This window comes from Equus przewalskii, chromosome 13 (assembly GCF_037783145.1).
Source record: "Equus przewalskii isolate Varuska chromosome 13, EquPr2, whole genome shotgun sequence".
NCBI lineage: Eukaryota > Metazoa > Chordata > Mammalia > Perissodactyla > Equidae > Equus > Equus przewalskii.
Window position 1 is genome coordinate 25,765,875 of NC_091843.1, and position 13,844 is coordinate 25,779,718.

The 13,844-nt window shown below is 46.6% G+C and overlaps 1 protein-coding gene across 9 annotated transcripts in view; it reads right to left on the minus strand.

Annotated features, from left to right (window-relative positions):
- SLC36A1 (solute carrier family 36 member 1) overlaps window positions 1–13,844 on the minus strand; it is a 53,014-nt gene that overhangs the window by 21,316 nt on the left and 17,854 nt on the right. For 6 of the 9 annotated variants that reach the window (XM_070570437.1, XM_008523884.2, XM_070570436.1 and 3 more), the window contains 6 exons: window positions 10,849–10,996; window positions 5,269–5,359; window positions 4,293–4,381; window positions 3,723–3,818; window positions 1,662–1,746; window positions 1,033–1,251 (listed from right to left, as the gene is read on the minus strand). In XM_070570437.1, the coding sequence (XP_070426538.1) occupies window positions 1,033–1,251; window positions 1,662–1,746; window positions 3,723–3,818; window positions 4,293–4,381; window positions 5,269–5,359; window positions 10,849–10,991 (723 nt within the window). In that variant the 5' untranslated portion in view covers window positions 10,992–10,996. Of the gene's footprint in view, window positions 1–1,032; window positions 1,252–1,661; window positions 1,747–3,722; window positions 3,819–4,292; window positions 4,382–5,268; window positions 5,360–7,036; window positions 7,240–10,848; window positions 10,997–13,844 lie in introns of all 9 variants that reach the window. The other 3 variants (XM_070570444.1, XM_070570442.1, XM_070570443.1) reach the window with 1 other exon arrangement.

The window sequence follows — 13,844 nt, forward strand, 5'->3', positions numbered from 1 at the left end:
CTAGAAGAGACAGACCAATCACAGCCAGCGGGTCCCTGAGAGGAGAGACTCAGGGTGGGGATGCAGTGTCAACAGGAACCTGTGTTGTCTGCATTATAATGAGTATACACTGATGAATTATTTGGGGGAATTAGATTTAAATACTTTTTTTAGGAGGAGGGGTGAGGAAGATTGGCCCTGAGCCAACATCCATGCCAATCTTCCTCTACTTTGTATGTGGGACGCTGCCACAGCATGGCTTGATGAGCAATGCATAGGTCCACACCCAGGATCCGAACCCACAAACCCCAGGCCGCCAAAGCAGAGCACACAAACTTAACCCTACGCCACCGGGCCGGCCCCTAAACACCTTTTTTAAAGCTATTCTTTTATTCGCCCGCTTTCACTCTTTCCCTTTTCTCGAGTCTTGGGAAAATGCACTGTCTTGTCCACACACAGCCACAGTGGTTAATGGCACATTTTTCTCAGCCTATCTTCTACCTACCTACACAGAGATGTCCTCTCTTGTACTACCCCGCAGAACTGTCCACATGGGCTAAGCGAGGGGGAATAGTAACTGCATTTGTAATTTTGAGAAATAAATATAAAACTGGAGTTGGTGAGGAATTACTTTAACTATAGGTCAGGAAAGTTGATCTTTATTTTCATCTGAATATTTTTCTCTATTTTTCCAATCTTATACAATGATCATGCATTCACTCTCTAACTGGGAAAAAGTCTAAACCTGTGATCTCACTGGGGGCTGATTTTGCCCCCAGAGACCTTTGGCAATGTCTGGAGATATTTTGGTTGTCACAAGCTTGGGGAGTGGTTGCTACCAGCCCCCAGAGGATAGAGACCAGGGCTGCTGTTAAACATCCCACGATGCATAGCTCAGCCTTCCACAACAGTTATCTGACCTAAAATGTCAATACTGCTGACGTTGAGAACCCCTCATCTAAATATAGCATGCATAAGTAACATCCCTATTTACATTCCGCTCAGTGTTTTGTTGATGATTTAATAGGCAGTGCGGGGAGCCTGGGCTCGCACCTGAACAATGAATTGGTAGATCATGACCAGGCTGACCAGCATGCTGACGTTGGCCAGCAGGGAGAAGACGGACAGGACTCGGAGGTTCCTGATGAAAACCAGCAGCACCAGGAAGGGCAGGAAGGTCAGCATGTAGAGTCTCGAGTCCATGGTGGGCGTCAGAATCACCGTCTCATTGCTATGGCAGTCGTTGGTGGTCGCGTTGGCCGCCTCTATCACCTGGAATGAGGGGAAGAAAAGAAAGAGAAAGCCTCTCAGACGACTAAGGCCAGGGGACCTCCCACCGGAAGGGGCTCCCAACTAAAGGCTCAGTGTGTGAACGAGGCTGAAGAGAGGTCTGTGGTTGGGGAAGCGTCTTTGAAGATCTTCCTAATTATCTTTAGCCAGCCAACTGTCTGAGCTGGGTTTGATCAGATCTTACCTAAAGACAAGAGGACAGACAAACATCTTGAGGTTTCCCTATGCCCAGGTTTTTATATAAAATCCAAGAAAAGACACTCTTCTGTGTAAAATGTTAAAATCTTAATTCTTTTGTTGACAAAAAAATGGTTTGGAAGGAATCCTAAAAAGAAAGTCCCCCATCTCTTACCATTACTCTCTCTCTCTTTTTTTTTTTACCAGGGCCCTACCTGTTTAAAGTTTTCAGCCAGAAAGACAAAGTAGACACAGCAGAATCCCAGCTGCGTGACAATCAGGAAGAAGTCCACGATGTGCCTGAACGTGGGGAAGGAAGGAAGAGAAAGATGCTGATGATAAAAAGCAAGGCTCCCAGAGACTCCCGGGATGTCTGAACAGTGCTTTTTCCCAAGTAATCACAGACCCTTCCCATCAGTGACAAGGACGAGTGTGCCCTGGTAAGAGGAGAAACTGCTAAGTGCCACTGCTGTGGATCTTTGGAGGAAGGTAAAGGAGGTGCTAACTGAATGGTTCCCAAGGTCCCCTTCCTGGCTTCTTGTCTGGAATGCTGCATGGGGTCAGGCAACCCCAAGACTGGAATGGCAGGAGCAGAGCACACACCCCAGGACCAGCGCCCAGCCCCTTGGCCTCCCCCTCCCCATGGCCTGCCTATTCCATCTCACACCATTCCTTCTAAAGCTACAGGGAGCCCTCAGCACAAAAGCCCAGCAAGTGGACCCCTTCACGGTCTCTTTCCATCACTTGGATCCAAGAACCAACCTACTCTCAGGTAAGTACACAGAAACAGATGTACCAAAACAGACTGCTGGTTGAAGCACTGTTACAACAACAGCTGGTGACAACCTAAAGGGTCATCAAAGGAAAGTGATCAAATTATAGACCATTCTTAACTGGAACAGTATACAGCAGGTAAGAATATGCTAAATCTATATCTATTGATGGGGAAATGTCTAAGACCTTTAAGGGAAAAAAGCAAGTTCCCAAACAGTATGCATAATATGGCCAATTCGTGTAAGAAAATCTTAAGAACATGTATATGTTTGTCTATACACAGAAAATCCCAAAAGGATGCCCAAGTAACTGAGACCAGTATATACTTTTACTTTTCACTTTACTTCCTTCTATGTTGTTCAAAAAAAAATTTTTTTTTTACCATGAGTACACATTAATTTTATAAAAGGAAGGAAGGGAGGAAGAGAGAGGGTAAGAAAGGAGGCAGGGAGGGGCAGGGGGAGAGAGAGAGAAAGAGGGGGAGAGGGAGAGAAGGAGAGGAGAGAGGGAGGGAGGGAGAAAAGAAATAACGAGCACCTAACCAACCAACCAACCAACCAACGGTGTCACTCAGCAATGTGGCTTCTCCTTATCACAGAAAACGATTTTGCTAAAAGAATTACATAAACCTGGGTCACAGCAAGAAGCTGACCCTGAGTGAAAGTAAAAGTCTCCCTGTGACCACAAAAAGGAGTTTTTCTGAAGAAGACAGTTTTAATGAGGTTCAATTAAAAAAAAATGGATTCAGCCCTTGCTGGTATCAATTCTCTAGATCTAAATATACCATTTCCTCAAACAGGAAGCAACAAGTAGAGTATTTTCCTCCAGGCATCTGAAAAGTTACCCTAAGGAGCAACTTCCAGACCCATCTGTTCTAGCTCGCCTCAGTTCCTCCTTGAAGCGTTCCATCTCCCGCCTCGCGCCCTGCCCTTAAAGCACCTATCATGTGCGCTTCTCATCCGGCACAGAGGACAAGAGACTCTTCAAAGCTCCTCTCCGTCTGAGCGCCTAGGACGTATTTCTAGCTCATGACGCTCGCTTCCCGCTGGTTTACACTCTCCCTCATGTCTTGTTCTCAAGCTTCCCATGGATCTTTCTCCTCACAGAGACCAGAAGTTCCTAGAGGGCCAGGACCATGTGATTTACCTCAGGCACTCCCCATCCGTATAGCCAGAATCGTTCTGTACCACTTATAAGAGAGTGCTTAAATATATTTGTTGAACAAATGAGGGAATGAAATATGATCACTGGTCACAGTCAAAGCGGGAACAGCCCTTAGAGAGCTACGTTTTACCAGTGAGGAAACTGAGGCCCAGAGAAGGGAGGGGTCACACAGCCCAAGGTCACACAGATTATCCCTGGGAGAGCTGAGCTAGAACCCAAGTCCACTGACTCGAACAACGTGCTCTCCAGTATTTATATTGTCTTCCACGTCTCACCCCACTACCTGAAGGCCTCCCCACTGGGATGCCAGAGCCGCAATGAAAGAGGAAACCAGTTACCTTCCCCAGTGCGCGTGGTTCCGGAGCCAGGAGCTGGGGCTGGACTCCAGTCCGTACATCACCGTATCCCCATAGTCCACAAAGGACTTGTTCAGTCTGGGAGGAGGGGAGGGAGAGAGGAGGGGCATAAGGTGGGGGTTAGACAGTGACGATGACAGAACAAACGTAGCTCACTGAGACCTGGGCCAGTTCCCCATCTGCCACCCTGGACATACCACTGAGTCCTGTACCTAATGCTTTCAAGGACCAGAAGCGTTAAGCCAACAGGACAGTTACTTTCATTATAACTAGCAAAGATCTCGTAGAATCATTTCAATGGGGTAAACATTATAAAGCACATAAAATTAGAACGTGGTCTCTGTCCGTGGGACATAAGTAAATTCGACAGATGACAACAAGCCGAAAAAGAACACGAAACTAAGAGGGCAAAGCAGCGCTGTGATGCTGAGCAGCTGCCTCCAGCGAGCATGGAGAATTCAGAGTGCTCTGTGTAAGCGCTCACTTTCAGGGCTGCTAAAGGAACCCAAAAGGACAATTCGTGACTCGAGAGGTGGCTTGGAGGGCTCTCACCTGTGGCAGAAGTGGTGAGCACATTTCACCAGGATACCCATGCAGTGCACGGCCACGATGCCCATCACCAGCAGGCTGAGGGGACCCATCTGGGGACAGGTGTGGGCAAGAGAGGGAGAGACAGGCAGGGAGAGTGAGGAGTGAGCCAAGAGAAATTAGATTTGCAAATGATCAAAATGCTACTAAGACACTTTCCGATGACAGAACTTCTGGCACAGCATTAGAGAGAGAAATGTGACCAAGGAGACAAGCTCAGGGGGAGGGGCACCATCTGAACCTTAGCAAGACTTTGAGAGAGTTAATCTTGTGGAGAAGAGGGACACAAGAGAACACCGTTCCAGGACCGCTGCCAATCAGAACAGAGGCTCCTGGGATTGTCTGGGAAGCGGGGATGGGTTAAGGGCGTGGGGAGAGGGGGAGAGTTCTCTTTACAACAATGCCAGATCAAGAAACGCAGCCCTTAGGCAAGGACAATCCACATCTCTGAGCTCTCTCAAACTCTAAAAGAAACCAGAACGGCTTTGGACAGGCAGGCTATAGGGAATGAACCATAAAAGAAAAAGTAGGAGTCTCAGAGCTGGCCACCTAGGGGCACGGCGTGGGAGGACTGTGTGGAAATGGACAGACTTCTGTTACAAATTCATCAGTTAATATTATTCACAGAAACTACCTGAGACATTGTAAGCACATCCTCCCCATCAGAAAGTAAGCTCCACGAGGGCAGGAACCTTATCTGTTTTATTCACTGATAGTAATCCAAGAGCCTAGGACACTGCCTGGCACACAGAAGGCTCTCAATAAATATCTTTACAGGAAACATATTTCATTCTTACATGAAAAATATCTTTCAGCTTTTTCTCTGCTGAAGTTTTTTAAGAAGCTTGTCATTTTTAAATGTTTTAAATGAAGGAATTAAAAAAAAAATTATCTCCTAAAATTTGTCACAATACTTCCCTCCACCAGGGCAGACCCTTACCAAGATGCCTGCATTCTTCACCGCCAGAGGCAGCCCCAGGAGTCCTGTGCCAATGTTGCTCTTTAGCAGGTGGATCAAGGTCTGGAACCATCTGAGGTGGGAAGAAGGTAGACAGGAGCGTGTTAACAAGAATGATAGCTAACATTTCTTAAGGACTTAGCACTGTGCTAAGTGCCTTCATGCATCTCATTCAACCTCCACGACAACCCTATGAGATTTAGGGACGAGGAAGCAACTAGCTCAAGGGCACGTGCCTAGGAAAGAGTTGAGCCAGGATTCAAAACCAGGCGGTCTGCCCCTCCAGCCCACTCTCCTAGACACTGGGCTTAGGCTCTGCTTCCCGTGGCATCCAGAATCCCTCTCCCTTGGAGATTAGACTGGAGGGATGGAGGGGGCCTCTCCAGGCGCTCTCTCCTGTCCTAGTGTATCTGGGTCTGGTTTTCAGCACAGAGCCGCCCACTGCAAAGACTCAGATCCAAAACCGCAACAGAGGATGACAAGTGTAACTGTGAAGGACCGACACTGGTGTGAGAGAACAGGGGAAATAAAAAATGGAAGCCCCAAACCCTTAACAGAATGTTTTATGCAGAGTGAGCAGAGTAAAAATCATACACAAGAGGCCAGAAGTCCCTGGCGTACTCTGTATTTAAAAAAAAAAAAAGTCAAATGTCACAGAGTCCTAGGACTGGAGAAGCCCTCTTCAGACGGTCACCTAGTTCATCCTTCTGCCTCAAGGACAGATTCGCCCCTCAAGCTGCAGTTGTAAAGCCTCTCACAGGTCCTCACTCATTTTCTCACTCAGCAAATCCTAGCTGTCATGTGTAAAATGTTGTGATAATGCAGTGGTGGAAATAGGGATGAATCGGATGTGGACCTCAGCCTCTAGCAATTCATAATGTCTCAAGGAAAACAAGCGGGACATGTTAACAATCACTCAACGTAGAAAGAGCACTGTCTGAAGCAGAGCCCAGGATCTGCGCTCAGGGAGGGGAGGCGGGTGAGGGTTCAGAGTGGACGGACCTGGGCTGAGCCCAGCGGGAGGATGGGGTTTTTAAGTGTGCCCAGGGCGAAGAAGGGCCCGGAAATACGAGCCTAGAGAGAGATGTGGGCACCAACACGGAGGAACGCGTCCTCTCAGGTGGGGTGAGGGTGGGCGTTCCATGGGGAAGAGGAATTCATCAAAGGACAGATAGCAGAGGAGTGGCCTCACCCCTAGCATTTTCTATCCTTTGTTAGGATGGACACAAAACAAGCCAAATATGCTATCACTTTCCCCCAATCACAGACTCACTCAGGATTTGGCCCCTGGTACTGTCTGGAAACTCTGAACAAATAACCTAAATCTCTCCTAAATGATGCTTACACATATTTCTTCAAATCTGCAGTTCAGTAGAAACTGAAAGCAAATAATACATGCTATTCATAAAGACCATATTAAGACCCATCTACACCCTCCAGAAAGGAATTTTACTTTTGGTAACTTTTCTCCTTCTACCTCTGGGAAGAAAACCTCCTGACTTTCCTACTGTCACCAAGCTCTTCAGGAAAGATCAAAGAAACTGCTTGGAGTCTAACGGAGAAGAGGCTGAGTGCTCTCCTGGACTACCCTGAACAACAGCTTAAGGACCGCAAGGGACCAGGGGTGACTCCTTCACTATCGGCAGCCAACGACCAGGAAATTATGGGCAGGATGATGGGCCAAGCAAATTCTATCCTGGCAAATGTTTAATCCTCTTAAGGGCAAAGGTAAGCATTGTATCAAACCCACCTGCCTACGGAGGCCTCCTCCAAACGCCTCTGAGCTGGGTTTCGTGGGCAATCAGGTCCCTCCAGCCTCGGCTCAGCTACTAACTCATGTGACAACTCCCTTTCCTTCTCTGGGCCTGTCGTATCATCTCGTCTGTAGAGCGAGGGCACTGGACTAGGACAACACACTTTCCAAAGTCTCTTCAGCTGTGAAACACCAGGATTCTAGGCAATTGAGCAAAATTACTCTTTTTAATCAATGGCCCCAAGCTGGGATTACCCAAAACCATCTCAGTTATCACCAAATCAGCTCATGGGCTGCAAAGTCTTAACTATGGGGAGGGAGGGAGAAATAAGCCTTGCAAATCTCTGTAGTTCTGTTCATGCTCCAGATCAGTACGTCTTAGACATTTTCATCTCAGGACCCCTTTAGACACTTATAACTCACTGAGGATCCCAAACAGCTCTTGCTTATGTGGACTCTGTCTGCTGATATATACTATATTACAAATTAAAACTGAGACATTTTAAAAATATTTATTAATTCATTTAAAATAACAATAAACCTATTTCACGTTAATATAAAAGGTTTTTATTAAAAAGTAACTCTATTTTCCAAAAAATAAAATGTGAGAAGAATGGCACTATTTTACTTTTTTTGCAAATCTCTTTAATGTCTTGCTTAATAGAAGCCAGCTGGATTATCTACTTCTGCAATCAATCTGTTGTGACATGTTGTTTTGGTTGAAGTATATAAAAAACCTGTCCTCACAAAGACACGTCGTTGGAAATGGAGTATTTTAACTGCTTCTTTGGACAACTGCGGTAATTTTTCTTTGATACTACACCAAAACTCAACATGTGGTAGTTTCTTAGAAGTTAATTAAAAGGTGGAATCTGAATTTTTTTCATCCTCTATTACATTAAAACCCACTGAATCTTTGAACAGATCGTTTATCCAGGTACAATTTCCTAACATCATGCTTTGGTCATTTGGAAGATATTGGTTCCCTGAGTTATACAGATCTTCCAAATTCTGGCAAATTTCATTACACAATATTAAAAAAAATCACATTTATTAATATCATTGCTGATCTCATTAGCAAAGTCTTTAAGTAGAGGGAAGCTGTCAAGGTCACAGTGCTGGATACAAGTTTTTTCTAATTTTGCTTGAAAGCTCAAATTTTATTGTGGGCAACAAACACTGCTGACTGTTTTTCTTGAGGTGATGGTCCCATTTCCTTCACTTTTAAGAAAATGTCTGCCAAGTACTCAGGTCTAAATAACCTATAATTTGTTGGTTCCTTCTAGCAAAAAAAAGTGTTCTATGAAAACAAAAAAAGCAATTAGTTCAGTTCGCAGCTCAATCACTCCAGGCCTTTCCCTTGAGACAAGTACCCCACTTTAACATGCAGTACAAGTGCCTCATGCATATTCACCATTTTGTCACACAGAATATTAAAAGACCTGTAGTGAAGGGTCATGGTTTAATAAAATTAGTAATTTGACTGCTTCATCAAGGACATGCTTCAGTGAAACTAGCTTATTCTTTGCACACACGTGGCAGCAAAAAATACATGACACATGGCATAATGTGCTGCCAGTGCCTTGATTCATGCTAAGGTGCCAGCGGTTTTACCGGCCATTGCTTCTGTACCATCAGTGCAGATGTCAACCAAGTGAAAAGGCAAACAATATCTTAGTATTATTAGGAACATAGTTTTGACCTCTCAGACTTCTCGAAACGGTCTTGGGAACCCCAAAGGGTTATGAAGACCACATTTTGCAGACAGCGGCTCCAGAAAACCTAGAGAAAGTCAGTTTCAGTCAACTGGTTCCTCAGTCTGCTAGCCTGGGGAAGAAGTAACTCAACAGGGCAATGAGGAGAAAAAATTGCCCAAGAGGGCAAAATGAGGCCGTCACCAAAACAGTCAAGAGCCTGACCACATCAAGTGTTAGGAGGTAACCTCACCAAGCACATCACCATGGAAGTCTTGGGGGTTCCTAGCTGCACCTCTGATTAAGGGTTCTACTGAGCCTTTGACCCCTAGAAGAGCCGGATGTGTGCACGCATATTGCGCAGAAGGCTGAGAGATACCTCTGTGTACTTTGTTCCTTTGCAAACTACATAACAGGGTGGGACAGGGCACAAATAGACAAGGAATTCAGCTCAAAAACTCATCCCTAACACTTCTCACCTACTAAAGATTCATGTGGGCTAACAAGGTCCCCAAATCAGCCTAGACCTCAATCATACCTGGCATGTTTTCTATACATAACTGTTCACGTGGATCCAGGCCCCCGGGCGTACTCAACCAATCCTCTGAGTCCCAAGGGCATCCTTTTCCCTGTATCACTTGTGACGGGACTGTGATACTTGCCGTCACTTACAGATGAGCTCCTGGTCATCCACCTTGCCTCACAGTATCAGGGCAGGATGGGCCCTCAGAACAATTACACCCTGGAAGATGTCCCAGTACAAGCCCGAGGAAGGTATCTTCTGATCTGCTCAATTTCCAACAAAAAAGGGGTTATTTGGGGTTGACTGCTAGTTATAACCCAATGTGAAAAAAGAGATATTCAGAATAACTAACAGGCATGCATTAGCTTCAATGCACACAAAACCTATGAGTTACTGTCCTGAAGTTGCTAGCTGGTTGGTTTTGAACTTTGGAGAGGTCACCTTCAAAAGGAAAATCTACACCCCTCTATGGCAAGGCAGTGCGCAGAGAAGTTGATGCCTGAGAACAAGAAAGCAAAAACTGGAAAGGAAACTATAGAGAGAGAAGCTTGGAAGAAGTATTTCAAAATAACAAGTGTGACTTCTGAGGGGAAGCTATCACGTGTCATTGGCTGCATCTGGGGCGCCTTCTGCCGAGGGGGTTGGGGGGAACCAATTGGGTGGAGAAGGTCAGGGAAAGAGGGAAAACGCCCCGCACCAGGAGAGACTGCAGCCAGAGGGAGCTTCACCAGTAATGAGCTCCAAGAGAAGCGTCTATGGTCCCTTTGGGAGTCATAGGGGACAGTGTAAGTCTAGGACATACAGGATCCCTCAGTCACACCCAAACCACAAGGGAACACAACAAGGGTCTCAGCTAAGCTTGAATAAACAGAAGGGCTGCAAAAGATGGGATGCTGGGATTGGGGAGTGAGTCGGAGAACTCAGTGGAGTAGAAAACCCTCCTCGGAATTTTCTAATTTGAGTGGTGAACACCAGACAACCAGCATAGCTTCAGAGTGGGGTCTTCAATTTTACCTTACATTTGGGGAAACAGAGGCCCAGAAAGGGCCAAACTCAGCCCAGCTAAGTCTTGGGATTCAGTTTCCAGGGATAAGACTTCAGCAAAGTCTTAATGCAAAGCCCGTCTTGTCTTCTCTATCAACCTCTCGAATTTTTTTAAGTGCGGGAGAAGTTATTCCTCCTTCTTCCCATTTCTTCAGCCAAATGAACTGGCTGTTTGCAGAAGACTTTTGCAAAGGAGGCTTCCAATGGAGCTTGGAGGTATTTGAGGTTCTAGCACAAAGGACTCTCAGTTCTAAATTAAGAGAATGTTCTCTCTGGAAGTTTTTCTTATGTTTAGGCTCTTCCTCAGCACCAGCTTCCAGGACCAACCCAGCTGAAAGGAACCAAGAATAAGAAACAGACCAGAGAGTAGCAGGCAAGGAGCTCAAATCTTAGCACTGTTACTCACCCAATCTCTTTATATCCTATTTTCATCTGTGAAGTGAGGAATGGATAAAATGGGGGAGCAAAAATAACTCTAAGGGAGACTATGCTACTAATACTTAGGGACACGAATCCCGCCCAGGAGGGGAGAAGAAACAGCTACTTACGTTGTGCTGTTGCTTTCCCCAAACCGCTGGTAGGAGCCGGAGGAAGAGAAGTTGTTGAGGCCTTCAGAGGGGCTCTCGTCCGGGCTCACATCGGTGGAGCTGTAGTCGTGGTAGTCCTCGTTCCGCAGTCTCTGCGTAGACATGGTAGCTGCGGGGACAGGGCCAGCACTAAGACCTCCAGGGGCCGGGGCCTTTAGCTCCAAGCCTGGGGTGGGCTCTGGGGCAGAAGCAGCCATTGTCACAGTAGATCAGTGACAGCTGCACTCTGGATTAAGGACAACCAGAGTGTCTGGTACAAAGAGAAATCAAAAAGGTGCAAAGTACACATGGGCGGGCTGAGCTCAGTCAGCTTCTGCCTCCCAGCCTTCCCATACTTCTAAATTTGCCACGGTAGACCTGGACAGCGTAGAGGCGAGGCACCGCTCGAGGGGGTGGGGGAAGAGACAGACAGGTGCTTCCAGGAAGCCTTCCCTGTTCCTTGGGCCTCTGAGCTAATTTCTTGGACCTTGAAAAATAGTTAAATTGTATCCGTGTCCATCTTCCTCAAGAGCAAGCCCTCAGAGGACAGGAATCGGAATGTGCCTACTGTACCCGATTTTTCCTCTGCACTCACTGGAGAAAGAATCTTGTTGCATCCAAGAAACCCCCTCTGGATCATCCAATTCTGTTCCAGCTGCCCACCAGTTCCCAGAGCCACAAAGGCTTTCTCCTTCCCTCTGCCTTGACCTCTGGCCTCTCCTCTATGGAGGTCATAAGTGACTCTCATCCGCTGACCTAGGACTCTTTTCTTGCAACCCAGCCTGCATACTGAGAAATGGCATCTGAAAGCAGCTGAGAGGAAGACCAGGTGCATGGGAGGTGCCCACCACTGGCCCTTGACTCAACGTCTCCCCTTCACAACTCTTCTTTTTTATTTTTACAAATTTGCCAATTTTTAAAAAGATGGCGAAAGAAGAAACCCTTCCTGTTGTTTGCTGGGGAAGGAAGGTGAGGGTGGTATCCCCTGGGTGGACTTTCTCAGTAATGCAACTACAGAAAAGAGGAGAACAATGACTTCTCTAAGACATACAAGGATCTGCACAGATAAAGATACATTTGGGGAGTCCTGAAGCTCCCAGAATCCTAGAGACCGTTGCTAACAGCCTTCGGAGGTCACTCCAAGCTGCTCACTTTACAGATGAAGATCAACCCCCAAAGATGAAGGGAGTTGCTCTGCTGCAGCCAGGCAACAGCAAAGCAGGAAACACGGACCCTGATGCCCTGCCTGCGTCTAGAAATGTCTACTGAACCCACTGCTAATTGCAGTAAGGGAATATTATAATGAAAACGAGTCAACTTCCTGTCCTTCAGGAATCCACAATCAAGTGAGGGAAAAAAGGTACATGCACATTAAAAATTACAAATAAAAATCCTGCAGACACTTGGCAGACTGGCCCCGCTGCCTGCCTATCAGGGGCTGTCCCCCAGCACGTGGCTGGACGCCCATCCTGAGTCTGATGTGCTATCTCAGATCCTTGGTGAGGAGACAGGACCCTCCAACAGCCATCACAACGCGCCACCCCGCCCGACACCCAACACTGGCTGCCAGAGGAGAGCCCTGTGCCAAGTGCTCCCACAGCTCCCGTCCCGGCAGATTCTTTGGAAACTGGCCCTACCCTGGCACCCGAGTGATCCAGGGATGACCTCATTTTCTCCTGCCAACTGTAAAGAATGAAGCACCTTACGCAACCTCACAAGGAAAGTGCTTGGCAGAAAGCCAACAAAGGGCTTGAAGTCCCAGAGAGGCTCCTGTCTAGTTTCAACACCAGGGCGACTTCACTGAATGTCTAAGAAGGTGTCATTGACTCCCATGCGGGAGGAATTCAAGGAAGTCATCTAGTTCTGGGGCAGATAAACTCCTAAAAGGGCCAGGAAAAAAAATTTATGATGTTTCTTAATATGAGCAGTTGAAAGCTGCTATTCGGGCAAAAGTTAATAAGTTAGTTTCTATGTGTGTCAGACGGCCTGGGTTCTACAGTGGCCTCCAGCACCAGTTTGCTTAGCAACCTGCAACAATTCTCTCTGTTTGTCTAGGGTCTGAGTTCCCAATGTGCAAAAGGGCGGGGGTGAACTAAAATATCTCTCAGCAGCTGTCTAGCTCGAATATTCCAGGAATCAACTCACGTACTTCCTTATGAGACAACGGCTAATTTCTAGTCTTTTCCAACATATCAAAAGCATCTGAAGAACAGAGCGTTCCAAGTGAATCCTGCATATCACTGAGGGAGAAGGGACAGAATGCAGGGACTGACAACTTCCCGGATCCCTCCCCATCAGCCGAGAAACCACTCTGTTGCTTACTTGGTACAGACGCTCAATTTATTTCAAACCTTCTTTACATTGTGTCTAAAAACTGAAGTTAACCCATAGCAGATTATTGCTAAGAAAACTGCTCAAAAAGAAGCTGGAATCTATAGATCTAAAGTCTAAAAACCACCGCAGGATGTGGAAGATGTGGCTTGGCAACTGCACGCACGTTGAAAAGGAAAAAAACAACTCCACTTAAGGGTTCGAGTTGATGAGAAGCTGAACAGAAGTTCATGATATAATAATAGATGCCAAATGAGCTAATGCAATTCCAGGTTGCTAGGATGAGACAGAACCCCACAAAGATGGTAGCGCTGTTCTTGCCATGCAGCTTTCTGTTTCAGGCGGCACACGATAAAGGGAATAATGACCAACTGTGGTCTAGCGAGAGGACAGCACCAGGCCGGGGAGGGGATGGAAACCAACTAAATGAGGCACGGTCGGAAGCACAGAGGTTCAACCAGGAGAACCGGCAACTGCGGAGGTATGAAAACTGTCTTTAAAAGCTGCCTATGGATGAGACTCGTTCTATGAGGCCTCAGATTAGTCAGAAATAGGATCAGTAGGTGGAAAGGAAAGGGAGGCAGGTCTTCGGCTAGACTTAAGGAAGAACCCTCCATCAAAGGGAGTGGTCGAGATGGAACATATTG